General features: G+C 47.3%; 1 protein-coding gene across 2 annotated transcripts in view; it reads left to right on the top strand.

Moving 5' to 3' along the window:
- The window catches only part of FGF13 (fibroblast growth factor 13), a 203,616-nt gene that overhangs the window by 102,880 nt on the left and 73,163 nt on the right, over positions 1-27,573 (top strand). Inside the window, exon 2 of one of the 2 annotated variants that reach the window (XM_068204534.1) lies at positions 12,907-13,074. The exons of the other annotated variant lie outside the window; for it this stretch is intronic. Coding sequence (XP_068060635.1) covers positions 12,907-13,074 — 168 coding nt within the window. The remainder of the gene's footprint in view (positions 1-12,906; positions 13,075-27,573) is intronic. 2 annotated transcript variants of the gene reach the window in all.

Below are 27,573 nucleotides of genomic sequence, written 5' to 3'. Positions count from 1 at the left end.
GGTTACTGCTGTCCAACCTGTCCTTGGGCACTTCCAGGGATCCAGGGGCAGCCACAGCTTCTCATTCAGTGATGGAATCATTAAGGTTGGAAAAGACCTCCAGGATCATGGAGTCCCAGCAGCTTTGGCCCATCACCACCCTGTTGGGTAGCCCATATCACGAGTGTCATGCCCAGTTGCTTCTTGAACACCTCCAAGGACAGTGACTCCACCACCAACCTGGGCAGCCCCCTCCAATTTCTCACACCCTTCCAGGGAAGAAATGCTTCCTGATGTCAGGCTGGGGACAACACAGGTTATTCCCGGTTTTCTGGCCAGCCTGAGCTTTGGCCTCTTTGTACCTAAAACTTCAGTGAAATTCCCATTATTCTCACCTCCTGGAGAATAACTAGGTGAGGTACAGCATGCATACAGCCTGTCAGCAACACAGTTTATGTTGTGTTCACCCACAGCTGTTCAAGTGCCCTTCCAGGCCACTGCCCACAGCGGGGCACTTTGTCTAGACATGATGTGAAGCTAAAGCTGTTAGTCAGAATCCATTAATATGTGATATGCAAAGCATTCCTGGAGAGAAGCTTTGGGCTGAAATGTCAGATGTGGCCAAGGGAAGCTCCCTTCTGCTGTCTTATGTGATGGGAGAGGAAAATTCTGCTGGGCAGGGGCAAGGTGTGAGCCCCAGGACAGGAGCAGCCTGACCCAGCACGGCTGCAGGGTGAGCCCAGCCCGTGCCAGCCCTCAGCTGAGACACAACAACTGCAGCAATAACTCCAGCCAGAACATGGACAGGAGCGTTTAATGTACGTGAGAGTGACAGTGAGTCATCTCTGCTCGCTGTGGTTAGCAGCCTGGAGATCCACAGGCAGTCGGGACAGCCTCCATCCCACATCTGCATGACAGCTCAGGACAAGCAGAGCTCAGAGCACTGCTGCCTTCCTCCCAGAGAGGGCTTCTCTGGGCTGACCAAGAGCGCTGACACAGGTAGGACGTTCTGGGGGTGGGATGGCACACCTGGCCTCTGCAGCTTTTATCCCCTTCTCCATAGCCTGGAGGCAAGCAGGTGCATGCAATAGCAAGCACAGAACTCTGTCAGTTGTGTATCTGTTGTGAAATTAATAGATAAAGCCAGACCAAAATTCTAATAAAATTCTGCGAAATGGTCTTTAGAATTTCAGTTCAGGAGCAGAGTGCATGGGTAGAATGGAAGTTAGAGATTAGTAAATTTAAAGGTAAGAGGAAAGGTGGGTTTGTTTGCAACCTGCGAAGACCTCGTTCCCTAAATGAATTCTTTGAGAAGCTGTTAAAAATTCATTTGTAGTTTTCCTGCAGTCACTTCAGGTACAAGTGGGGTTGTGGGGGCTAGTATTAGAAATACTGTGAGTGTTTCTGTGGCGTGCAGGGGCAGTGGAAGGACTCTGGCACTGGTGATTGGGAACGGTGCAAGTGGTGCTGAGAGCACGGATTGCAAACTGGAGCTGTCCACAGCAGTGCAGGGCTCAGGAGCGAGGGTTTACAGGCCCTGTGCACTCCAGCACTGGTTTTGACAGTGTTGAGGCCAAATATTCAGCTGCTGCAAATTGCTCTGAAGCTTTTCTTGATATTTTTTGTTCAGCTGGAGTTGGTGTGAATCCACACGTTTCAGGCATTTACAGCAGCAGCGTCCTTCCAATGTTTGAAAGTTTTACGTCAACTTTCAGAATAAATGGTTTAATTTCTTTGGGCATATGTAGAGTCCCAGTAGGCATAAATACAGTAATGACAGAAAACAGGGGCTTTTCTCTGATACGGATGATTTCAAAGCAGTACAAAAGCGAGTGTGGTATCCCAAGGCAGCTCCCCAACTACAGTATGCAGCATGCAATGTCCTTAGTTTGAGCAGAGTGGCTTTTTCTTGTAGTAGAATAAAGACCACTTACTACCTCCTCAAAACCAGAAGCTAATTTATAGCTCCGTGTTGAAACAATGTCTTTTTTTAAGACACACATTTGTCTTTGCTAACTTTGGTAGACTGTTGTAAGCTAGAGGACTGCAGCATTTGCTTCATGCACTGGAATGTGAAATGTGATGATTTTTTTCTTAGAGCTCTGCTGTGCTTGCTGCCTTGGGTTGTTTTTTATGTCATTTACGGTGCTGAACATCAATGCAAGCATATTATGCAATGTAGTATAAAAATACACAAAGGCAATAAACTCCACTGTTATTTCTGCTCCAACAGAACAACCTCATTTGATCGTTTTGCCTTTTGATTTCTGGAGAAGTCAATTCCAAATAGTGTATTGCATCTGGAGTGTTTGTGTGCATGTTTGAGTAGCAGTAGGAGCTCCTGGTGCAGGGCTCCAGGTGTCTCCCATGGCTAGCAGTGGGTGGTAGCTGTGAGGCTCAGAGGGTGGCAGCCACCCAGGCACGGAGGTCACCTGCACAAACATCTGAATTTCATGCCAAGTTGTGTGGAAATGTGTGCTGGTTTGTAAAAGATCTGCATTTCATTTCTGTACTGCGACCTTGTCACCGTGTCTTTCCCCTCGGTGACAACGTGTCACTCAGGAGTGACTGCCCAACACGCTGGCCTTGGCTGGGCTGTTTGAGCAGACCAGTGATCTGCTGGGCCAGAGTCACCCAGCTGAGCTATTTATGGTTTGACTGAGCACAGTCTTGGGTTTTAACTCTTTTCTGCAAAGCCATAACTTTGAAATCCCTCTTGGACTGGGCTGCGGAGTGCCAGCGCCGTGGAGTCCAGGTGTGAGCGCAGCCACCTCCGTGTGCACAGCCATCACTGTCAGGTGCTCTGAGCTGCACTGTGGCAGCTCCCCGGACCCCTGGTCCCCCATGTCACCCTGGTCCCCCTGGTCCCCTGGTCCCCCTCCCTGCCCGGGCACCTCGCGGTGACCCGAGCGCGGTGCTGGGCAGGGGTGGCCAGAGCAGCGAGGCACAGGAGCTGCTGCCAGCTCTGCAGACACAGCCTGGCTCGGTGTCCCCAGCGGGGTGTGCACCTGGGCTGCCTTGGCTGCTTCCTTCTGGGGGCCCAGCAGGTCCTGCTCACCTCTGCCCAGGCGTGGGGCAGGAGGGCTGCCAGGACGGCCCCCTGGCAGAGGCTGGAGCCGGTGGCTTTGTGCTTGAGGTGAAGGTAGCTGCAGTTTCTGCTGCAGGCTGCTGTCTGTTGGCACAGGTGGGCAGTGAAGTCCTCCCTGCTCCTGGCAGCCGAGCTGCTGCACCTTGGCTGCTCACAGCCAGGGAGCCAGCCCTGCCCGCTGTGCTGACCTGCTGCTGACTCCCCTCTCGCCCTGCCTTCAGAGCATCTAGCAGCTGTCTCAAGGAACTGAAAGCCACCACTTGCAGTAAAATAATAATGTCATTTTAGCTATACTGTGCAAAAATGATTGTAATTCTGGTGTGCTTAGGCTGCTAGCACAGAGCAGAGATGCTGGGCAGTGTGTGGGAGTACCGTGGCAGCGTACAAAAAAAAGTTGTAGGGAAGCTGAGAAGGTTCTCAGTATACAGAACATCTATTTGGACTCTACAAGTGATCATTAGGGTGGGCAGTAACAGGAAAACAGGCTGTTTAGTCTTCTGCTAATTTGTCTTGTTGCTGATTGAATTGATGAACAGTGAAAAGAGAAACCCTTCTCTGGATACGCAGCGTGTTGTACTCCGTGTTACTACACTGAGTAACAGTGATGGCAGAATTGCACATGGCTTTCTGCAGTGCCTGAAAGGCATTAGGTAAGTGTAGAGAGGGGAAAAACGTTTTCAAGTACAGTTCTAAAACTGTGTCAAATGCAGGCTTCTGAAATGCAGTCCATTTATTTCAGGAAAGGGGGAATGGGCTGTTGTGGGTGTTGTTCCTCAGTCGATGGCTGTTCAAGTGGATATAACAACTCTGCATGGGCCAGATGGGGGGAAAAGAGAGCCGGCTGATTGTCAGATTGTTGGAGGTGGATTATTCAGTCACAACGTTGGCAGCTGGGCTGGGGAAGGCTGCTCCAGCAGTGGCTGCTGCAGTAGGTAGCACACTGGGAACAGAAGTGCCAGGGTAGGCAGAGGCTTCTCCTGGTTGTGTGAATGACTCCACTGAGCATACAGCTGAGTAGGATTTTTCAGGATGGTGTAACCTGCTGGGTAAATTTTTGGGGTGTGCATCAAGTGATTTATGCAAAATCACTTGTGGTGGGAATTCAATATAGCTAAAGCTTAGTCTAAGGAAACAATGTGAGAAAATATTGCAGCCTTTCATTTGACTGTTTAACAGTTGAACTGGTTTGTGTACATGTGTTTGTATACAGGGACCCTATCTGCATAAGCCTAATCTTTAACCTGTTCAAAATAATTTCCAACCTTGAAATGAAGAGTAATGTTAATTTCAGGTTAAATTAGACTTTTTTTTTTCTTTTTTTTTTCTTTTTTTTTTTTTTTTTTTTTTTTTTTTTCTGAAAGGAAGGACTTCTCTGCTCTTCAGCCTCTGTGTGCATAACTCTGAGCTCTTTGCCCCTTTGTGTGGGGTGCTGAAGCAGAGCAGGGTCCAGGTTTTGCTGCTTCCCAGGGTTGTGAGAACACTCTCTGCACCTGTCCATGGCACACTCAGGCTTTTGGCTTTGCTGATGAGTTTTCTGTGCTTCGCTTTGAAAAATTTCCTCTGAGGCCATTTCTCTGAACAGCTCTTCCCGTAATGAGTGTGAATTTTAAAACACTCGATTTCTTGCATCCTTCCTTTTGTTAATCCTCAGTAAATGGGGCAAATAACTGGGAGGTGTCACCTGTCCTTTTACGAATGGTGCTTCTGTTCTTGTCTGCTTCTTCCAAGAGAAATGCCCAAGAGCTTCAACTTTCAGTGCCAGTCTCTGAGTAGACTTCCAGGCTGGAGTTCATCTCCTGCTCCCCAGAGGCAGCGCTCAGACTTCCAGACTTCCAGGAGGGATGCAGTCTATTCTTTGATGATTTTGTTGCCATTTTCAAGCTACTTTTCCTTGTTTTGCTCTTCCTAGAAGATTCTGACTTTTTTCAGTTCTTTCTGTTTTTGTTGGTTTGATTTTTTTTTCTTCCCAACACAAGGGAAGTTTGTCTCTTTTTGTAGCCTAGCTGTTGACAATAATGCTCTATAAATAGGAAGAAAAAAGGCACCTCCCTCTACTTCCCTTATAATTTGAAACTATTCTCCTAGCTCCAAATAGGGCTACATTAATAATTAAATGCTCATTAAAGTTATGATACACAAGAGTATTCTAATATTTCACAAGCAGCAAACTAAAGCTGTCCAAAGCTCTCAAAATCTGCTAGCTTCCCACTCATCCCGGACCTTTCTAGCAGGTCTCCTGGCACCTTCTCCTCTGCATGCCTGATTTTCACCACACTTGAAGGATTAGAAGCAGCGACGTTCCTGGCTTTTTCTCCCAGACTCTGTCAGTGAAGAACGTAAGTTCACTGTTGTGACACAACAGCTCACAACAGTGAGCTGAGCTGTAGAGCTCAAATGAGAGTGGGCACGTGCGGCATAGCAAACCCACAGCTCCTGAGGGCTGGGAAGGGAAAGGTGCTGGGTCTGCACCATGGGCTGTTCCTTAGTAAATTGGGGCTGGTTGTTGGCCCCTGGTGAGCTGGACCGTGGCTCTGTCCCTCACAGCTCGGGTGCAGGAGGTGACAGCCCTGCCTGCCAAGTGCAGCTCTCCCAAACCCAGCTCCCACAGTCACACAGCTGTCGGGCTCCACTTCCCCAGCACTGCCACGGTTCATAGCTGCTCACACAGCCCTGCCACGTCCACCTCAGGTGCCACATCTGCGCTTCACAGCCTCTCAATCCCTCGGGGCTGTGGTCCTGCCGCGTCACCGGGCAGCTGATGGCACTGCCCAGCAGCCCTTTTGCTGAGGCAATGTTTCCTAGTTCCAGCCCAAACCTCCATGCAAGCAGCACTCTGCTGCTGACACCAGCCTTGGGACAAGGCACTGATGTGCTGGCTCTTCCTGCTCCTTCCCTTACTGCTCCCTGCAGCTGCAGGGCTGGAGCAGAGCACTGCTTGGGCTCCTGACCCTTTAACCCTTGGGCTTGTTGCAGCTGCATTGCTGCCCACCTGCACAGTCAGCAAATCCCCACTAAACCTCAGAGTGGGGCTGCACAGGAGAGGAGCTCAAGGCAGCAGGTGTCCCTGAGGAGTGGCTCCAGTCTGCATGGTGGCCCTGCAGCCCTGTCCTTGCACGGGGGCACAGCGAGGTCCTGGTCCAGCTGCAGCCCTGCACAGCAGGGCAGAGCTGGGCCAGGGCTGGCTGCTGGCACGGGGTGCCTGGAGCAGCTGGGAGATAAGGCTCTCTGCAGAAATCACTTCCACAGGGGAAAGAGGAGATGCATTCTGAGCAGCATTTATCAACAAAGTTTTGATGTCGTATGTCTTTGTCTTTATTATCCACAAGGATCTAAGTGCAGCCTTATCTGGGCTAGTCTTTTCTAAGGATAACAGCCTATTACTGCTAGCAGTTAATCCAATTACTCTTTTAGGTCAAGGGGGAGTGTTCTGTGCAAGTATTTTTGGAAGATCTGAAAAAAAATTATTCTATGTGTTGACCCAAAGAGTGCATATTTCAGAATTTTTCAACAGATCAAAAGGTTAAGAAATTTCTACATATGTTGGAGGAAACATGGTGGAAAGAGCTGTCAGCTTTCAATTTTGATCACAAGGCAGTCACTTATTTAAAATATAAAGATATTTCACAATGGAAAGTAGTTTCAAATCAGAAAATAAATGACTATCTAAAATCATCGGAGAAATTCTTTGATGCGGGAATGAAGATGGAGCTGTGCAAACCTTAAGAATTAATACAGCAATGAAATGTTTTGCCTAAAGTAGGTTTCAGCCATATCATTTTGGCTCACTTGGTTCCTGGTTCTCCAGTAAGGATTTCATCAAGTGTCTCGACAGGGCCTGTGCAGGAGCTGTGAGTGATCCCCTGGAAGCAGGGAGCAGCTCTGTCCTGGGCAGGAGAAGCCCAGCTGCGTGGGAGCTGCTGCAGCTGCCTCCAGTGGGGTTTGTGCATGGTGACATTCCCATTCTCTGCACAGAGACACAATTCTGTCGCTCAGGATTTCTTGCAGAAGCACAGAGAAGAAGAGAAAACAATCTTTATCTCTGCCCCTCTGTTTTGCCCATGTGGAATGTGATGTGGGGATTGTTCACCTGCAGTGATGGCTGGGTTGGATCCTGGTGAAGGTTATTTGGGGTCAGTGACCAGTGGGATCCAGCTGTGGCTCGGGCTCTCAGCAGAGTCACGAGTGTGAGTTAGAGAGGTGAGTAAGAAGGAAGTGTGTAGAATAGGATAGTATCTCTTTAAATAGTGCATTAATGTAATATAGTATAGTTTTAATAAAGCTGTCCTTCAGCCCGCTGATCTGGAGCCAGACTTCAGCATTTCTTCCCTGAGCCGGGGTTCACTGCAGTTTGCTATAGTGCACTGGTGGTGCAGGGGTGGCAGTGAGTGGTGACCCTGACCTGATGGTGCAGGGGTGGCACTGGTGGGCCATGCTGACCCTGCACTGGTGGGCCATGCTGACCCTGCCCTGGCCATGCTGACCCTGCCCTGGCCATGCTGACCCTGCCCTGGTGGGCCATGCTGACCCTGCCCTGGCCATGCTGACCCTGCCCTGGCCATGCTGACCCTGCACAGGCCATGCTGACCCTGCCCTGGCCATGGTGACCCTGCCCTGGCCATGCTGACCCTGCCCTGGTGGGCCATGCTGACCCTGCCCTGGCCATGGTGACCCTGCACAGGCCATGCTGACCCTGCACAGGCCATGCTGACCCTGCCCTGGCCATGCTGACCCTGCACAGGCCATGCTGACCCTGCCCTGGCCATGGTGACCCTGCCCTGGTGGGCCATGCTGACCCTGCCCTGGCCATGCTGACCCTGCCCTGGCCATGCCGACCCTGCCCTGGTGGGCCATGCTGACCCTGCCCTGGCCATGCCGACCCTGCACAGGCCATGGTGACCCTGCCCTGGTGGGCCATGGTGACCCTGCCCTGGCCATGGTGACCCTGCACAGGCCATGCTGACCCTGCACAGGCCATGCTGACCCTGCCCTGGCCATGCCGACCCTGCCCTGGTGGGCCATGCTGACCCTGCCCTGGCCATGCTGACCCTGCCCTGGCCATGCTGACCCTGCCCTGGCCATGCTGACCCTGCACAGGCCATGCTGACCCTGCCCTGGTGGGCCATGCTGACCCTCCTGCTGTGCAGGGCTTGGCCAAGCCCTGGGGTCAGGACTGGGACATTCCACTCCTCATACAGACTGTGCAAGGGGGGATTTCTGTTTGCTGCCCAAGGAATGAGCCCCCCAGGCAGGTTCAGGAGCTGGCAGGAATCTTTAGGGGTGCTTGAGCTGCGGGCTTTGATCAGTTTGCGGCTCTTGGGGTGCTGCTGGGGCCACAGACACACCCAGGATCTGTGTGGGATGGGAAGCGTTGAGGTCCGGGCTGCAGCTGCCTGTGGAAGTGTTGGTGAGTCTCTGCCTCACACAGCAGTCACAGCAGCAGCTGGGACCTTGTCCTGACCATGGGAAGCATTCCTTAGACATCAGTGGTGAGTTTTAAATATTCCTGTGATATTGTGCCATAAGTAGGAGGTTACCCTCCCTGTCCCACCAGACACAGAAGGGCACTCACAGCCGTATCCTGTTGAATCCCTGAAGCCTCCAGCTCTAACAACTGGCTGCAGTCTAACTGAGATCAGCAGCTTGAGAACTCACTAGTTCAAGTACTAAAAGCCCTCTGCTGGGCAAGGGGTTTGTTTCCCCAAGTGTCTGAGTTCTTGGAGACAGTTACTGCCCATCTCAAAAGCATGCTCTACTCATGCATGCCATAAAACTGTCCTTTAATATCAGATCAGAAATAAGCACAGGACATAGTTGCCATAGAGGAAATTCATAGAATTGGTTTGAGAACAAAAGAGCTGGCACTGTTCCTGTGAGAGTGAAGGAGTTGGGCTGTCCCTGGCAGCCCTCCCTGTCACAGACCCCATCCAGCAGCAACTTCCAGATGTAATGAGAGCTCATTTGGAGCCTACTTTTAACTCTGGAAAATCATCTAAAGAAATTTGTGTCTTTCACAAAGTATTTTTGCTGGTTTGTTTCTTTCAGTTTGAAATAAGCTGGTGTGGTGCCTGGGTTTGGGGGTGCACTGGGGAGGAAAGAGTGGTACAAAATGAGGGACTCCAGAAATGGCTTGCTGTGAATAAAAATAAGAGAACTGGCTGCTTGTGCTTCCTGTAATATCTGTCTTCATTGTAAAAACTGCAAGTCAGAGTCAACCAGACTTCAAAGTTGGGAGCACACAGCTGCAAGCTGAAAATAAGATTTCTGGGTGATGCAGAAGTGCCAGGGCTGTTTGGTAAGAATACTTCATCAAGATTTTGGCAAAGCTTAATGTGAAATGGTTTGGATAGGCTGTGTTGTCCTTAAGAGGTTCTGAGTGTTTTACAGCCCCAGAATAGAATTTTTTTCAATTAACTTGTAAGTATTGTTGTGCTCTGAGTTTATTACGTTGTGCAGGTGGCTGACAAAAAAAATCACACCTTCAACTGGGAGAAACTAGGAGGGAAACCAAGCAGTGATGAAAAGAAGCAAAGAGAATTTTTACTGCCTGTAGACCTGAGAGATTTTAATCAGCTGTCTCAACTAGGAAAATGTTACTACAGCAAAATACCCCACTTTCCTGCCCTTCCCTGTCCTACAGGCAGTCACTTGAAGCAAGTTGTTTTAGAGAGGGTTTTTTTAGACTTGTTCCTGTAAGGAGCTGAAAGCAACTCGATAGCCTAATGTTTTCCCCTAAAAGGAGAAAAATAATAATTCTGCATAACTCTAAACAGCCCCAGGGCCTGGGTAACCTCATTTGTGGCCTTTATTGCCTTTGTGTGGGTGAGGGAGGTGGTCAGGGAGCATCGCTGTCCTGTGTCCTGGAGGCGACACTGGGGGGATGACAGTGACACTGGGGAGGTGACAGGGAGGAGGTGACACTGGGGGATGACAGTGGGGAGACTACACTAGGGGGATGACACTGACACTGGGGAGGTGACACTGGGGGGGCACTGGCTGCTGCTCTCATTACTCCAGAAAATCCTACTGAGGGAATGGGTTTTTTCCTGCCCTGTGCCAAAGAGAAGGGATTTCCTTCACTTTGTGGGTGCAGGATTTCAGAGGTGCTCTAATGCTCTCTGTGGCTTGAAGACCTCGTGTGTAGAGACACGACTTCAGTCCCTCCAAAATGCCAGCAAAATGAATTAATTGCAAGTGCAAGCGTCCTGGGAACTGAGGAAAGATCATGTTTCAGGTAATGACCTGAAAGGTTCATTCAAGGAGTGAATGGATCCATGGAAGTATAATTTTTTTGTTTAAATTGTGCCATAGATAGAAGAACAATAGTCCAACAGGAGCAGGAGGATTTGCTTTGCCTGGATTTCATTTACCCTATGGTTGCTATAGCCTGTAGCTAGCAGAGCAGAAGCCTCTCTATGTAAAACCAGGGGGAAAGACATTTCCTTACAGCTTTATTAAACTCTGAATTACATCAAAGATTATTCAGCTGGAACCCAAGCCAAGGCCTATGGACAGGGTTGATATTATGGTTTCTGGCAATTCTGGATGGAACTGAAATGCAGTTGGACATAAAAGAAAGACACAAACCAGCAGACTGTTTAGCTGGTGTGTTTATAAAGTAAACATGTTTGAATTTATCTTGAAAAACATCCTGGTGCCAGTAGCCATCCTAAAGATCTGTTTCTCTCAGTAAAGCTTTCAGGAAGAAGAAGTTTTTTCCCTACTGGCTTGTTGACAGCAAGTTTTTATTAATGTAATTATTATTATTTTATTTGAACTAAAGAATGTGCTACAGGGTGATATTTAGCAAGCTGAATGTTTTGATTAGGAAACATAATAGTTACTGCAGTTATTTTATATTCACTGCTGAGCAAATTCCTCTCAGTTGCTGTGGATTTGGTCTCCATCAAATTGTAGGGGAAGAAAAAAGGTTTCATTTTCTTAAAGCTATGTAGTAGTTATTTATCACTTTCATCTGAGAATATACAAGTTCTTTAGCAGTCAATTAATGCCCCGTGTCCATGACATTCGTAGCCTCAGCCCTGTTTTATTCATGGGAAGATGGGAGTGTAGAGCACCAATGTGTCCTACCCCTGAGCATGGGAAGTGCATTAGGATGGAAGGGAAAAAGAAAAGAGCAGCTGAAATACACCAGCAGAGACAGAGGTGAATGCTGGAGGCTGGCACCTCGGTCCCACACGTGCCTTCAGGAAGGTGCCAGGCAAAGGCAGCTGTGCCCAGAGGGGTTTGCTGTGTGCGACTGAGGGCAGCAGCAGTGCTGTGTGGGGCTGTGTCTGCCGGGCCCCTCGTGGCTCCCGGGCTCCCTTCTGAGCTCGGGCTGGCTCTGGAGCTGCCCAGGCTCTGTGCCCTGCACAGGGGGTGTCATAGAGCAAGATCATGCGTCCCTTTTAATGACACTTTATATAGATTATTAGTGTGTATTGCTGGTGCTGGGTGTAGTCTAATGAAGCAACAACAGCCACGGTGCAAGGTTTCTCTGGTGGGTTAATGAGGTCCTGAGAGAAGGTGAGTGCCCACTGTGAGCAGAACAACTGTCAAGCTGAATTTATCACCCACACATGACTCCTACCAGAGAAAAAATCCAATGCTTGAGAATGCAATGGGGTAATATTTGTTTGAGGGGGGTCCATGTTTAAATCTGATGGTTTTTAAGATGTCCATGTGTTGGCAGATGTTTAGGAAATGGTTAAATTGTTAGAATTAATGGCCAACAGTTTGAGAACCAAGTAAACTTACCTAGTGCATGCTAGTACATGTTTTAGACTAGCCTGTCAGTAGTTACTTCTCTCATTACTGAAATTCTTGGATTTTTTTTTTTTTCATTTTTTGTTTTTTTCACATAGGGTTGGGGAATCCAAGTTTGGTTTTGGGTATGGTTTTATATCTCTGTTACACTATAAATAACAACTGGTGGTTGGAGGCTGTCTTGTGAAAAAGCAGCTAATTTTTGTTCATGTGAGATGATCTGTGCCTAAAGCTGTGAGCTGAGGAATCTCACTATCTCTGTTATTAAGGCTTCATTTTTTAGATAGTGGAAAAGTGTTTCAATTCATTCTGGTAATGAAATACGTTGAGGTAGCTGGAACTTTCTTTATGCTATATATTTTATCTTTTTGCCATTTAATAGCCTGACCCCATTCAGAAACATTTCAGACTGCATATCCTTTATGTTATTAATGGCAGTATTGATTTATAAGATCAACTTCAAAATCTACTTGCTGTTTTACAAGAAAACCATCAGAAGGATTCATGTGCTTTCTCTTTGTACATCTGCACTTCTATGCAGTGAAAATGATGATGGAGTCAAATGTCACTGGATTAGCCCTGCTCTGAGGAATGGGCTGTAATTCCATATCCCGATAAAGGCATGTCCTTGTGCTTTGGGGAGCAGGTACCTGCAGTGTGCAGGGATTGCTCCCTGCTGTCAGTGCAGTGTGGCCAGGCCCTAACAGCACGTTTGGTTTGCTTTTCTCCTGATCTGCATGCAGAAGGGATACAGGTGCTAGGGGGGAATAAAGCAGATTTAGGAGGGAGCTGTGCTGCTTCTCAGAGCGGGGTGTTATTCTGCTGTTTCTCAAAGCTGCATGAAACGGGATGAAGTGTTGAGCTTTATGAGAAGCATTGTTTATAAAAGTAAATGTTTTTTCCCACCCTTCTACCACCATGACTAAGATATTTACACTTTAAAGTTTATTTTCCTTCCTATGAACCTTTCTTCCCCTCTGTCTTTCCCCACCCTGACGTTATGTAGTTGATTTGATTCCTGGGATTGCTTTCCTCGGGCTCTAACCGGAGTTCATTTTGTTATGTGGTGACCACAGTTATGGATGACGCTCCCCCTGGCACTCAGGAGTACATTATGTTACGGCAAGATTCCATCCAATCTGCGGAATTAAAGAAAAAAGAGTCCCCTTTTCGTGCTAAGTGTCACGAAATCTTCTGCTGCCCACTGAAGCAAGTGCACCTCAAAGAGAACACAGAGCCGGAAGGTTTGTGGCACTATGGGTCCATGTTCTGTTTGTTTGGTTTCTTTCTCCCTGTGTGTCCCCGGGTGTGCTGTGTGTCCCCAGCCTGTGTGGGGGCGGGAGCCGTGTCCCTTTGCTTGCCTGTCAGTGTCTGATGCTCCCACAGGACACTGCAACCTGAGCCACTCACGGGGTCATTCTAGGACACAGTGACGCTGCTTTTCTCAAATAAAGTTTGTTTGTTTCAGCTCTCACCATTACACACTGCCCTTTTTTTTGGCTGCCAAAAGCTGCTTGCTACTCAAACGGCATCGATTCCCAGGCGGTTCTTTGCAGTAATTCCTGAGGCTGCACTCTGCTCCAGGTCTGGCACTCAGGCTCAGATTCGGCTTGTCCCCAGCACCTCGCGCTCCATAAGGCTTCTGCATAGTGCTAGAGAATGCTCATGGCAGCTGTTCTGGGGTGAAGCAGGATGGAGTTTGTCTGTAATGCACGCCTGGTTGCATTTTGGGAAATGAAATGCATGCACAGCAGAAAAAACAAAAAGTAGATTGTTTTCCTTTTCAGATGAAGCAAAGGTATGGTCTCTCCTCATGCTGTGTTTACTGATATGAAATTGCCAATGAGGTATATCTCGTTTGTCTAGTGTGCATAAGATGAAGCTATTATAAATTTTATTCTTTAATATTTTCTCTTATTGATCCATATGTGTTCTGCATTACTGCTTCATATTCCACGTGGTAAGCCTTGTACTTTTTGCATAAGCTCCAGAATCTGCCGAGACAAATAATGCTACTGTTGGTAGAAGTGTTTTAAGATGAAATATTCAGGGCTGGATTTTGCCACAATTGAGTCTGCAGGAACGGCAGAGTGAGGAGGTTGGAGTTCTTATTACAAATCGCTTGCATTATTCTCTCTGTAATGATGGGCATCAGTTCCTGAGCTGTCACTATTAGCCCAAAATATTTCAGTCAATTGCTTTCTTCTGTTACATTCTCCAAATTTTGCATGAATGTTCTTTGTACCACCTCTGGGAGATTTGTGTCTTTTAAAATAAAAGCATTTTATTAAAATAGCATTTATCATCTCACCAGAAATATTAATTCTGACACATATTCTGGTTTAAGGCTTGGGGAGAGGTTTCTTGTTTCAGTGATGATGTAACTGAATGTTAAAGTCGGGGTTTGAAGAAAGTCCAATTGTCCTCTCAGTTCTGGGGCTGACTTGATAGAAGTTGTGATTTCATGACTCAGTAAAGATGAAGGACAGGTGAATCCTGTAGCACTCTTCTGGCTTAGCCGACGTCATGGATTTCTTGCCATCTGTCAGGGTTTGTGTTGCTCGTGAGTAAATCCGGAGCCCAGAACTGTTCCTGACAAGCTCCTCTAGAAGATGATGGCAGCAGAGCCTCTGCAGGTGCTGAGCACGGGGTACTTGGTGAGCAGGAAGATTCCATAGCCGTGAGGCGGGAGAGAAAGCTGGGCCCTACACCTGCCATCCCTGGCACGCTGTGTCTGACTCCTCCGTGTGCTGGTGGGAAACTCCAGCAGAAGCTTGTGCCTGTTTCAGTGGAACCTGCACTGGGAACTGGATTCCTGCAGAAGTCTGCTCTTAGCTGGGCTGATCATTGCACTGCATAAATCACCAGTTCACACCCAGTGGCCTGTCCAAGAGGAGCAAGGAAAGCAGAGCAGTGCCGGGCCTTTTCTCTGCAGAGCCTTCGGGGGACACGGTTCGGTTCAGTGCTGGGGAATTTGGGATCTGTGGGAAAGGCTGGCACGGTGCAGGCTCTGAGGGAAGCATCAGTGTGGCCCTGGTGTTCCCTGGATGCCAAGAGTTGTTCTTCTTGGGTTCTCCATGAATCTGCAGCGTGCCTCTAGCAGCAGCTGTGTTACCCCCTCCTCCACGGCATATGGCACTGGTGTTCCTTCCCAGGGAAAACGTCTGGCTCTGAGAGGAAAGCTGGCCATCTTCTGTTGCCATGCACAAGGGTGAATGTCTCTTCCTTGCGTGTCCCTCCTCCTCTCCTCCAGGACAGGCACAAGAAGCCATGGCCACATCAGCTTGTCCTGTGACCAGCTGAGGGGGTGGGAATTCAGAGGGGTGACACTTTTTGTTGGTGTGATTTCTGTGTGTGTTTCTCTGAAAGATGTTGTCTCTAGCACAGGAGGGAGAACATCTGATCAGGAATCCTTTTAGCCTCTCTTGTAGCTCAGGTTGCCTGGGCTGCATTTATCTTTTTCTTCAGACTCTGTGAACTGCTTGGAAAGCGATATTAGACCTGCTGAAAGACTGATGAGTGCCATCCTCAGTGGTTTGTTGGTAGGAAGCTTGAAAATTTTTGATTGTGAGTTTATCTGAACTGTGCTTTCCATGCAAACCCTGCCACGGTCCATCAAAGTTAATGGAGTGGCTGAAACAAATCCTAGCAGAAATCCCTTCCAGTGTGAACCCAGCAGTTAGCAGTTCAGTTGTGCTGTTAGGATAAAGGAAAAGGAATGTTTAAACTTGTTACTGTGACATCAATTACCCATTTTTGAAGGTACTGGAAAGTATGACAACTAGGAGGCTGTTAGCAAAGTTCTCCAAGTAAAATGTCATAATGGAAGTTTTATGGAAAATTGCAGACTTGAAAGACTCCACAGGGAGTACAAAAATGCACCTTTTTAATCTGCTGAATAATGGCATGGCAACACAGAGTAAAGCCTGTGTGTTTCTAACTTTGAACCTCTCTTGTTTAGATGATGGATTTCTCTGCACCTTTAACCACTTTCATGCAGGGGTAGTGCTTGGGGAGCCTCATTTATCACTTCAGGATTCGGACTCCCTAGGCAGGTAGGATGACACCAGGTAAAAGGTTTTCCAGGCTTTTGGTAGGGGTGTTTGGGGGGTGTTCTGCTATTTGCTGAGAAACTTAAATGCCATGTCACGCTGGTGTCTGAGCCTGGTGGTCCATCAGTTCTCATCTCTTGGGCCTGTTTCTAAAAGCAAAAGTGGGAATGAGAAAATGAGATCCATGTTTCCTAAATTAATCTGCCTTGGTTTCCTGGTCTTTTCCCCACACCTCCTTGCCTGCTTACAGCATCATCTTTAACCACCACACCCACGTGCCCCAAATGCACCTCAGGAAAGCAGGTCCAGGGCAGTTCTTTGGTAGCAGCCTGGGGGACACAGAGCAGGTCCTTGGCCCAGCAGCTGCAGCCAGTGGTGGGAGTGGGAGGAAGGAGAACAGTAGGGCATCACAGCGATGAGATCTGCCCCAATGTGGGGGTTTCCAGCTGAGCCCCGTGCCAGCAGGGGTTGCTGCCAGCCTGGGCTGCAGCTCAGGGGATGCTGCCCTCCCTGATGCCCTGGGAAAGCCAGGGCTGTGGTAAGAGCTGAACTGCTGCTTTGTTCTGCATCCTCCCAGCTTTGTTCTCTCAAAGTCATTCCACAGTTTGCAATGTCGTGGGTCTCTGAAAGGCAGTAAAACAAGCAGAGCTGACATCCTTACCTGCGTGCTGCTCCTGTGGGCATTGGGCATTGTTTACAATTGCATCCACGCAGCAGCAAAACACAGAGTGATTTTGTGGCTTCCCTCAAGGCGGGAGTACACTGCTAGCAGGAGAAGGGCCATCTGAAGTACATTTTGCAGCTATTTGTTCTCTTAAATAGTTTAAACATAAGCTGCTGCTGCTATCTGTATAAAACATGGTTACATAAAAAGGAGTCAGCTCCTGGAAAACTAATTTGAGTTGTATTATTACATCCAGGGAACGGAATAAAATGAGAGAAATGTTTTTTTAAAAACACCCATTGGTTAGTCACAGTTACACAGTCGAGAGTCTTGGACACTCGCCCATAGTTCTGTTTTCATGTGGGATTTTTTTTGCCTTTTTCTATTTTTTTTTTGGTAACATTTAGTCTCCCTCCAGGCATACATAACCTTTTTACACAGAGAAGCAGACAAGCATGGCAAAATACGTATTGGGGATGGGGAGAGGGAAATCTGGGATAGCAGCTGGTAACAAGGAAAGGCAGCTTTCCTCAACCAACAGGAAATCTGATCAGATAGAAAATGTTAAGGATGCTAATGTGAAACAAGCAGCTTTGTGGTTGCCTTTGACAATGGTTTGTTATCTTCATCCCCAGCAGTGGAGTGAGTGGCAGAGCCAGTCCTGGGGGTGAGGCAGAGGGAGGATGGTGAAGCACACGGTGTGGAGGCTGCCTCTTCACCTGCTCTGCACTGGCACTTGTGTCAGCAGCAGGAATGTGGAGCCTTTATGCTGTAACACAGAATGTCCCTTGGTGCTCTGAGCATCGTGTCACCACTGAGAGCACTGTCACTCGGCACTAATTATATCCTTTTCTTCCAGACTAAATCAGCCCCATTAGCCCTGCTCGCCCATTTCATTATGTTAATGCATGTGTATTTCTGCATTTTAGAGCAGAAAAGGAAAGAAGAAGGGGGAGGAGAACTCTGTTTGAAATCAGAGAATTGTGAGAGGTTTTTGAACTTTACATATTGTTCAGAACTAAAAATGACGTGGTGTTCCAGTGAGGAATCACAAAGATGAGCCATGTGAAGCAGGCACAATGTGCAGGCCATAGGGAGCAGGCCCACGTGGCACTGGGACACCAGTGAGCAGGTTCAGCAGCTGTGCTTGGCTCCCTGAGCCCCGGGTTTCACCTGGCCCAGCTGCTGGGGAGGAGCTTCAGGTGCTCACTGGAGCACCTCACTGTGCTTACTCCTGGAGCATCTTACTGGAGCTGCATCCAGGGGATGGCCCTGTGATGCTGAACATTTCTGAAGAGCTGTTCCTGCAGGTGAAAGCAAAGACTTGCTGTCTGCTCTTGCCATTTAACGCTCAGCTGCACCAGGAAAGGGTTAAAAGGGTTAAAGGTGCTGTGCCCTGCAGCCCTCTGTGCCTTCCTCATTCCCTTTCCCCCAGCAAAACCTTGTTCCTGAGTCTGCTTCTGCCTGCACCTCTCAGTCCTGCTGTGGGGAACGTGGAGCTTTCACCTCACCTCGTCCCCAGCTTCTGGCACTGGCAACAAGCAGCTGAGCAATGCCTAAGCCTTCTCCAGTACTCAATGAAATTCTTAAATCCTACCTGTCTGGGTCCACGTGGAGTTGCTGCAGCTGTGGGACCATATCTGCAGTGAAGGATGATCTGAAGGGAGGGACAGAGACCAAAAGGCAAAGGTCTGAAGCTGCCACGACTATAATGGCTTTTCCCCCAGAGAGAAACCTCTGACTTGAGTGATGACCTGGTGAGCTCGTGTTCCAGGGGCTGGGAGGCAGTGGTGACTTGCACTCCTGCTGCAGGAGCTCAGTCCTGTGCATGGCTGAGCCCTCCTGCCCTGATCCTCCAAAGCTTTTAAGCACGAGATTAACTTTAAACACGAGTGCTCCCAGCAGAGTCACAGGGGTTGAGAGGTATTTAATGAGCTCACCTGAACACGGGCTGGGCCTGACTCAGGTTTGGGCTCAGCCAGTGCCAATCCAGAATAATTCCACCAAAATCCAAGATTTACTCAATATTTACGTGTCTGCAAATGAGATCAGAACCCCCTCGTATGGTTTAGTTTATTTCTTTCCTTACTCCCTCAGCAGTTGATGTGGCCCTTATTGCCACAGTGGTTCATGACTGAACATGCAAGTCATCATAGGAGTCCTGAGCAGCAGCGGAATTTAATGTTTCCCCTTATAAAGAGGGAAGAGAGGATCATCATCATCACTTGGACATCTCATCAGGAGGAGCAGCACTGCCTGCTGAATCGCCTGAGCTCTAGGTACTGAACTATTACCTTTGCGAGGGTCTGGGGAGATCCTTCTCACTGTGTGTGCACACAGCATCTCAGTCCAGGAAACAGCCTGCAGACCTTGGTCTGTTTGCCAGACTCAGATCTAAGAATAATGTGGCTGGAGGAAATGAAGATAAAATGTCAATAATAGAGGAGGCTGATAATGAAGTGGGCTATTGAACTGGGTTTTCCTGGTGGTAGAATTCAAAGGTGCAGCTGTGAGTGTGAGTAGTGCAATTGTTAGCCAAATTTGTACTCTGTTGCATCAGAAGAGTCTAAGTAAGTAATGGCATTAGGAGCAGTTGTAGAACTTTTATTTCAAGGTAATGACTTTTAATTCTCAAACTGGACCTGGCCTTACCCCTGAACAGGTCATGACAACCCAAAAAGAAATGCTGTCTCTTACCTTACCTGTGTATCCTTTCAGAGAAGTCTTTTATCTGTGCCTTTTGCTATTTTGTTCTAATCTCAAAGTAAATATTCACTATGGAGACAATATTTGGCACTTAGCATAGCTGAAGTAGGACATTTAGACCAAATGAGTCACCCTGTTATTCTTTTCTCATCTCATCTTTAAAGGACTCTGAGATCTTCAAAGAATGTTCCTTGTATGGAGGAAGGCCTTTGTCTTGCTACTTTTCCATCCCATGACTCTCCTGAGAAAGCATCAGGCTTCATTCTTCAACCTGTCCTCATTTTAAATGAGGAGACGTAGTTCTTTATTAATAATGAAGGTTTTTCTTTGTCCCTTACTCAGCTACACAGCCCGTCATAATTACTGCACAGACCTTCACCAGGGGTGATGTCTGTAGCAGTGCCTCTGGGCTGGGACCGTGCCAGACCTCCCACGATGTTCTGGCTTAGGCTGAGTCTGTAAACCAGGAGGAGTTAAACTTCCAGCTGTTGCTGGAGAGTTGTTTCCTTGCCCAAGTCAATCAGGTTCAGGAGCACCAAGGGAAGTGTGCATGGAGCAGCAGACATGCCCTGCCCCACGCCTGTGCGCTGGAATTGCTCACCTGTAATGAACAGGAAAGTTCTCCAGAGTCGGGCAGGCTCCTCCTGCCCTGGGTTACCTGGACAAGAGGAGGAGCTCTGTCTGCTCTCCCTGAGCTCCCTCGAGGTGTGTTTTTCCCTCACTCTCCTTGCTCTGGATCCTGCTCTGTCAGGGCTGGGGATGCTTTCTGAATGAAGCTGAGGAAGTTTCTCAACAGTGCATTTTCCTTCAAGCCTGCAGTGAGCACACTGTGCAGTAATGTGCATTTCTGTTACTGTTCCTTCCTGATTGCAGAAGCACTTCACTTTTGGTGATAGTACATTCATTGGTCTCTGCTTCTTGTTCTCTTTCAAATGTTCTGACCTGAAAGCTAAGGAAACTGAAGAAGCTTTACTCAGACCTCCATGAGCACCAAGATTGCAAAAGGCCAGAATTTTCATGGAACACTTACATAAAGTTATTGGATGCTTTTTCAGTAGTAGCTGAGTGCTTGGGGAAAAGTCATTGCTCAGACTGTTTCATATTCAGGTTTTTTGCCCATTGGTGTCTATCTACAGAATTTTCCTGCTGGGCACAACTTCTTTGATTTTGCTTACATGGTTAAAAAGCTCCGGCTTTTGTAGGACAGTGCAAAATATTTGCATATCTTCTTTTTAAGGCAGCCCTTGTCCTCCAGGACAGAAAGGGGTACTGCCAAGGAGTGGTGCTCAGGAGGATTGACAGGTGTTTGCTGGGTATTGTTCCTGGTGTTTGATTCTTTCTGCCATGTGTTTGAAAACAGACAGATTGATCTTTTTTCTCTGAAAGGCAGATTACAAAGATGCAGGTAAACCCCAGAGATTACAAGGCACATAAACCTGCAGAGGTTCTGAACTGCAGAGAGTACCCAGCACATGGCTGTACCCCCTCTTCAGTGCCACAGCATTGAACCCCTACAAAGAAAACAAGGGAAGAAGGAAAAATCCTTTCCAAGCATCTTGGCTATTCGTGGTCTGAAGCTGTCTGCCACATTTTTCAAGCACTCTAAGTAATTCCTGCATGTTGATTTAGGAAGGGAAAACTTAAGAACGTGCACAACTTACTGCACAAGAAGTCTTTAGTTAAGCTGTCTTTCACACGTGCCATTTCCACATCACACAACAGTCCCTCCTGCAAAGGGGATGGGTGCAGCTGTCTTAGTTCTCACTCTTCTACTCTGGCTGGTCAATTCAGCTCTCGTGACAGAATGAAAACCTGTGCCCACTTTTCAGGTCTGGTCTGGCATGGTTAAGTCAGATTTTAGTTGTTTTGTGTGGCCTGTGGCATAGAGAGGTCAGAACAGCAGTGTGAAGTGCTGACTCAGATAATGTTGCACAAGTACCTGAGCATTCTGATTGTCCTGAGCCCCACGCAGAAGACAAAGGAAGTGGCCCAGGATGGCTTTGCCCTAATTGCTCTGATGGAGGTTTGGGTTTCTTACCAAATATTTTCCAAGTAACAGCTAAATCTTTCTCCTTATCCTTGGTTTTTCTTCTTGTTACAAGACTCTTGGCTCAAGGTTTTTGTGCTTGGCTCTTGTGGAAGAGGTGCACTTCATTCCTCAGCTGTGTTCCTTGCAGCCTTCCTGGGGAGCGTGGAGGCTTAGCTGGGCCTGGAGCCTGGCATGGTTAAAGGATGGCACTGAGAGCTTTCTCTGGAGTGGGAAGTGTCTGTACCCCAGAGAAGCAGGACTTACCCCACACGCTGCCTGGCGCTGCACCGTCCGTGGAGGATGATCCTCAGCTGCCATTGAACTCCCCAGGCCATGGAGGGCTCCATGCCAGCAGCTCTGGGTGGGTGGCCTCAGGAACGAGGGTGCTGGCTCTCCCATCCCCTGTCCTCGTGGCATCCCTGCCCTGGAGGCTTTCCCAGCCTCCCTTCGGTGCTGCAGGAGAGGAGCCATGAGGAGCCTCTGCAGGGGACCAGGTGCTGACTTCTCCCTCTTGTGAGAAAGGCTTTAACAGCATGAACCACCTTCGTGGTGACTGTCACGGTGCTCTAAAGGGGCTTTCCTCTGAACAGTCCCAGGACTTCTCATTTCTGCAACAGGTGGCATCAAATTAACTCTTAATTGCAGGAGTTGTTAAAAACGCAGAGGGAATTTCAGTTGTGCACCTTTACTTAGTTGGTGCCTGCCCCTGTTTCTCTTCCTCTACGGCTTCAGCTTGGTAGAGTCAGTAATTAACGACCAAGTTTTGCCTTCTGGTCGCTCTTATCTCTGGTAAGTATAAACGTTTTCTCATTTCAGACAAGTGGCAAGACTGCCTTCAAATATTCCTAGTGTTTCTCAGGTGTTGTTAGTAGAAAATGTTTAAGCTTCACATAAGATCTTCCCTTCTAATGATGAGCTGTCAGCATTAATCCATGCAGTTCATGGGACTGGCCTTTTTATGATAAATTTAGATTAAATATACTGTAAAACCAGTAGTAAGCAAAAATTTGAATGGGATTTGAGCTGCCAAATGCAAGGCATTAGGTGCTTTCTTTAATCTCTTGGATATTAAATTAGATAAATGTAAAAATAGTGAGAAATATTGCTGGTCTTTGTACTAATAACAAAGGAGCACGTTTAGGAAATTGCTGTTTTAACTGGAAAGAACTTGATGTAGTGCATTTCATGATAGTGCAGTGAAATATACAGTCAGTAGGATACAGTCAGTAGGATACAGTTTGGTCATCAGGAGGGAGGATGAGCTGAACAGAGGGACAGAAAATGACAGGAGAAAGCTATGCAGAGCACCGAGGAGGACAGGGCAGGCTGTGGACTCCAAAGCATCGTGGTACCAAGAAGGAGAGGTTCAGCTGGGAGAGGGTGAGTCTGGTGCTGGGGAGGAAAGCCTGCAAGGACAGTGGTGGTGTGGACAGGTGAGCATCTGCTTTTGGATGAATTGTTGGCTGCAGGTGCGATCCAAAAGTGAAGCAGAGAGATCCCTGAGCTGCAGTGGGTGGAAGGACTCTGTTAGAGAGGAGCTGGAAGCCTGGATGGACCCCTCACAGTGGGAGGAGAAGAGATCTCCAAAGAAAAGCAGGCAAGTTGCTCAGCTGAACTTTGAGGAGCACCACCTTTATTCAGGACCATGGGGTGTTCTGTGAGTGGTTGTGCCTCCCCCTGGGAGGGTCAGAGCCCTGAACTGAGCACCCAGCTGCTCACAGAGCACAGAGCTGCTGCCCTAACCCCACACACACAGCTCTGCACATACCATTCCATGCATGACATTATTTAATGCTCTAAACAGTGCACTCCAGCCACACAATTCGAGTTTCATATCCTTATGTATATTTAATGAAGTACCTTGACTTCTGTGGAGTGCTGCCAGTTGATGCCTGATCGGGTGTAATTATGGCAGATTCTTTAATTTGCAAATGAAAACATGAGTGTAATCCAGGAGACTGAGGAAAATCACAGGGCAGCACTGTGACTATTTGTTATTGATGTAATCTCTCCTGCAGCAGAATTTGTACTGTCTCAACAGAATTGAAAAGGTGCCTTTTAAAAAACCAATGTCTCAAGAGGACATTGTAAAAAAAACCCAACCCAACACTCTTGCCAGGTTTTTTTAGTGGCGTGGTTTGGAGTTGGGTTTTTTTTTTAGTAGTTTCATTACCAACCTTTGAAGTCTGCTTGTTTCCAACAGGATGATGTTGAGATGGACACCTGCCCACATTTTTCTTCGTAAGTCCTTGGCCAGGTTTTCTTTATTGGAATGCACTCCTCCTGAGCTGCGTGCACTGAAAGGTGCTGGGCTCAGGGCAGGTTGCCCTCTGAGTTGTGTGATACAGCCCCAGAGGTTTCATCACATCCCTTTGAAAGGCACTGGTGCCTTCAGCTGCTGCAGAGCGGGTCTATATTTATCTCTGCTCTCCTGCAGGAGCTGTTTCTTATTCAGGTGCCAAACTCTGCACCTTCATTCCCTGTTTTATTTCTTGCAGTCTCTCTATGTCTCCTCTGCTTCACCAGCCATTCCCTCTCCCTCTGGGTCAATGTCTGAGCTCAGGCTCTTGTTGCTCTGAAGTCCATTTCTGTTTAGCTCTGGAGAAAACATTCTGCCTGGGAGGCAGGGGCAGCAAGGGGGAGCAAAGCCCAGTAAAATTCTGGCACCTTTCCAGTCTCCTGGAGTTGATGAACACTTACTTTTAAGGGCACAAATCCTCGGAGTTATTTTTTTTTTTGGTTTTTTTTATAATATATAAATCAAGGTTTATAAGGAAAAACATGCAAACCTAAACTCACACATCAGATTTCCCAAGAGACTTGCAGGGCTGCAGGTTCATTAGGAAGGAAACTTGTTAAAGGATTAAGCTGAAATACTTTGATTTAGGATGGGACTCCAGGGAAGGATCAAAACAGACCACTTCTTGCAGTTGATTTGCAGAGCAAATTCACAAGTAGTTTTGGGCTTATTTATGGTCTTTAAAAATCTAGTGGCAGCAGTGTTAAGAATCTGGGAGAGTGGACATCTGATTTCTCCTTCTTGTAATAATGAGACTTGTTATTTTTTGTATGATGCCCCTTGCTCACATTGGCATTGCCCCATTTGAAGTGGAGGACTCCATCTGTGCTATTTTTAAAAGCCATTTATTATGTTATTAATTGATGCAGAATTTTACTCTTTTCATTGTCCTCAACCCAAAGATGTATCTTTCTTTGGACTAAAAAATATTTCTCCTGGACAAAAATTCAGTTTCTCTAAAAAAAAAAAATCTTCCGCCTGAAGAGAAAAATCATGAAAACCAGTGAAATCCCTTTATTTCTTTCGCTGGTAACAATCACATCACTGGTAAAAGTAGAGGATAGCCAAATGTTAGTTTCTGCGTGCTTGCCCAGTCAGGAAGCTCGAGTTCTATGGCACATAAAGAGACTCAGGGAAGGATATTGTCTGGAGTCTCTTCTGTCCCACCTGCAGAGTGCATCCACAGAGAAAAGGGCACCAGTGAGAAATGGTACAAACTGCAAGCAGAGAAATACCTAGGGAATCAAAGTGTGTAGGGAAATTCAAAAGTCGGTGGAATTCCTGTGGTTTAGAGTCATTTCCTTCTTGGTTGCTGAGTTTGTGGACTGGAAGTTGAAAGATTAATGAGCATAAAGAAACAGTAGAAAATGTCATCCCCACAGCAAAAGGAGCTTGTGCTCGCTGGTCTCACTGGCACAGTTTCAGCTTGACAAGATTTGCAGGTTACTGACTGGGTAAGCTGCCCTGCAGCTTTGCTTGCTGTTGTCCAGGACAGGGTTTTTCACTTAAGGATGGGATTTCCTTCAGGTAGTACATTGGTTCTTACTGGTGTTGGGTCACTCATACATTTTGATGGTTAGAAGGAGCCTTGCTGTGACATAAGTTACTCTTTTGAGAATGTTACAGCCCCTTTGAGTTCCTTCTGCACTGAGGGCAAATACACGTCAGGTGTATTGGACTTTGGTGCTTTCTTAGCAATGACAAAAAAATGAAAATATGAAATGGCTTAAGACAGTCGTGAGATTTCTCCTGCAGCCTCCACACCATAATTAAATCTATTGGTGTAAAATAATGGGAGAGCTTGGAGAATGTTCTTTCTCATAGTGAATGAAGGGAAATCTCAATGCAGAGAGCAGATGAGATACTCTGCACAGTGTAGCAAATTGTTCTTCATGGCACAGTGGCTTGCTGAGGACAATTAACACAGAGGTGTTGTGACCAGGTGTGAAGAGAGCTGGGTAGTGCCAGCTGGGGAGTAAGTGCTGTAAGTTCATGTCTCCTGGGGAGAGTGGGAGGCAGGAATTCCACGAGGAGAAAAGCTCTTGGTGTGCATGGGCTGTGTGAGCTTTGAGCAGCCTTCTGTGTAGCAGAGCAGTGCAGCAGCAGCGTGGAGCTGATGCCACCCACCAGGCTCTGGAGGGAGTTTCCTGCATGCATTCCAAGCCTGAAGGGATGAGGTTTTTCTGAATTGCAAGTGTGCAGTTGACTGAAGGCAGAAGTGATGTCAGATCATCTGAGCAGACCACAGCATCTCAGAGCCTGGTTTGACTCAGAGTCACAGAATGGTTGTGTTGGAAGGAGCCCACACTGAGCTCCTTGCCCTGCCCAGAACATCCTGCACACCCTGGGCCTGAGAGTGCTGCCCAAGGCCTGAGGAGATCAGTGTCTCCACCCAAATGCATCTCTTTGGAAGTCTTTCCATCTTCAACAGGCACCATGGTCTTGGTGGTCTGCTTTCCTCTCTAAAGACAAAATGTCTCTGAAAAAATGGTTGATGCAGTCATCTTCACTTACCTTACAATTCCCTTTGTTGTACCACATTTGAACTGGATTTTCTAGGCAGAGTAGGTTTTGGTATCTTTAAACAAAATCAGATTTTCCTCAAAGTGCACACAGGATAGCAGGGTGTGTTAATGGAATATTGATTTGTGTGGAGTTTTGTAGGAAGTTCCTGAACCATATTTGCCGCAGCTGTAGAGCATCTGTCCAAGGGCAGAGTGTGCAGCAGCCTTATGTGGGACAGGGGAACAGGAGCAGGAACATCTCTGACATCCACAGCCCTGGAAGGAATGCAGCCCTTGCAGCAGCTCTGGCACTGCCCTTGGGGAGCTCCCCTGAGCACTCGTGTGCTTTGAACTTCACTCCAAAAAGCAGCTGGGACCCAGCAGAGAGTTATTTCCACTCAACTGCTGAACCTGAGTTCAGACAGCTGTTGCCAGTGGATTTCAAAGCCGTTTGTTTGTCTGCAGAGTTCTGCTGGCAGAGGTGATGCCAGGGAGGTGTGGGGTGGCAGTGGGAGCCCTCCCATGCTCAGGTGTGGACAGACAGAGCTGCCCTTCAGCCCTGGCTGAAGTGCTTTTGGTAACTAAGACACAATAAACCAAGGCTCTTCTGTTCTGGAACAAGGCCATGTTTAAATTAAATTTCATGCATGTGCCTTTTTTAGTTTCTCCTCTTCTCCATTTTATGAGTGGATAAATACAGTGGAGGGAATGGCAATCAGGAGTATGAAATTAATCCTCTGAGAATGTCCCTGTAAGTTCTGGACTCAGAGCAGAAGTACCATCAAGCTTTCCCCTAATGTCTCCTCAAACCTGGCTCTTGTCTAGCCTATAACCTGAGAATTGTTCTCTCTCCAGGGTCGTAACTGTGCTCTCTATGATTGTGGCCCACCAAGCAGTAAGGAAATTGCCTTGTTAATCCATTTTAAAAAAAGCAATAGGAAATTGTTTTATCAGGTCTCCTAAGGCAGCTGCATATGCTGTGATCTATCTGATCATGTAAAATATTGATCACTGAGAACCTTTAGCTATAAGGAGACAATACAAGTTAGAGAAATGTGCATTAAATGCACTAAATTCGTGTTTCAAATGGCTGATTACAGAGAGAGATTTCAAAAGGAAGGGAAAAAAGAAATATGGAAACATTCAAGTTTGGCTGGCAGGAGAAATATTACTTGAACTGCTTTAGATTATTCAGATTGCAATGCAGTGGCTTTTTGTCACAAAAAAAAAAAAAAGTCTTGATTAATAGTATGGAAAAGTAGGTTTTAGTTTTACAAATGGTACTGAATTGAGAGTCAAGCAGATAATGAGAAACAATTTAATCTGATACATGATGGGGATTAATTCTGAGTACCTGGGTTGTAACAGGGCAGCAGAGCTCAATGCAGATAAATGGAAGATAATAAGCTTAGGAGTAAAGAACTCCATAGTAAATGAGTGCTCAGATGCTGCAGCAGGCTGAGTCAGGGGAAAAAACCCAAGAAGTTAC

The sequence above is a fragment of the Anomalospiza imberbis genome, chromosome 14, assembly GCF_031753505.1.
Source record: "Anomalospiza imberbis isolate Cuckoo-Finch-1a 21T00152 chromosome 14, ASM3175350v1, whole genome shotgun sequence".
NCBI classification, from domain to species: domain Eukaryota; kingdom Metazoa; phylum Chordata; class Aves; order Passeriformes; family Viduidae; genus Anomalospiza; species Anomalospiza imberbis.
This window is presented reverse-complemented; position numbering and strand designations above follow the sequence as displayed.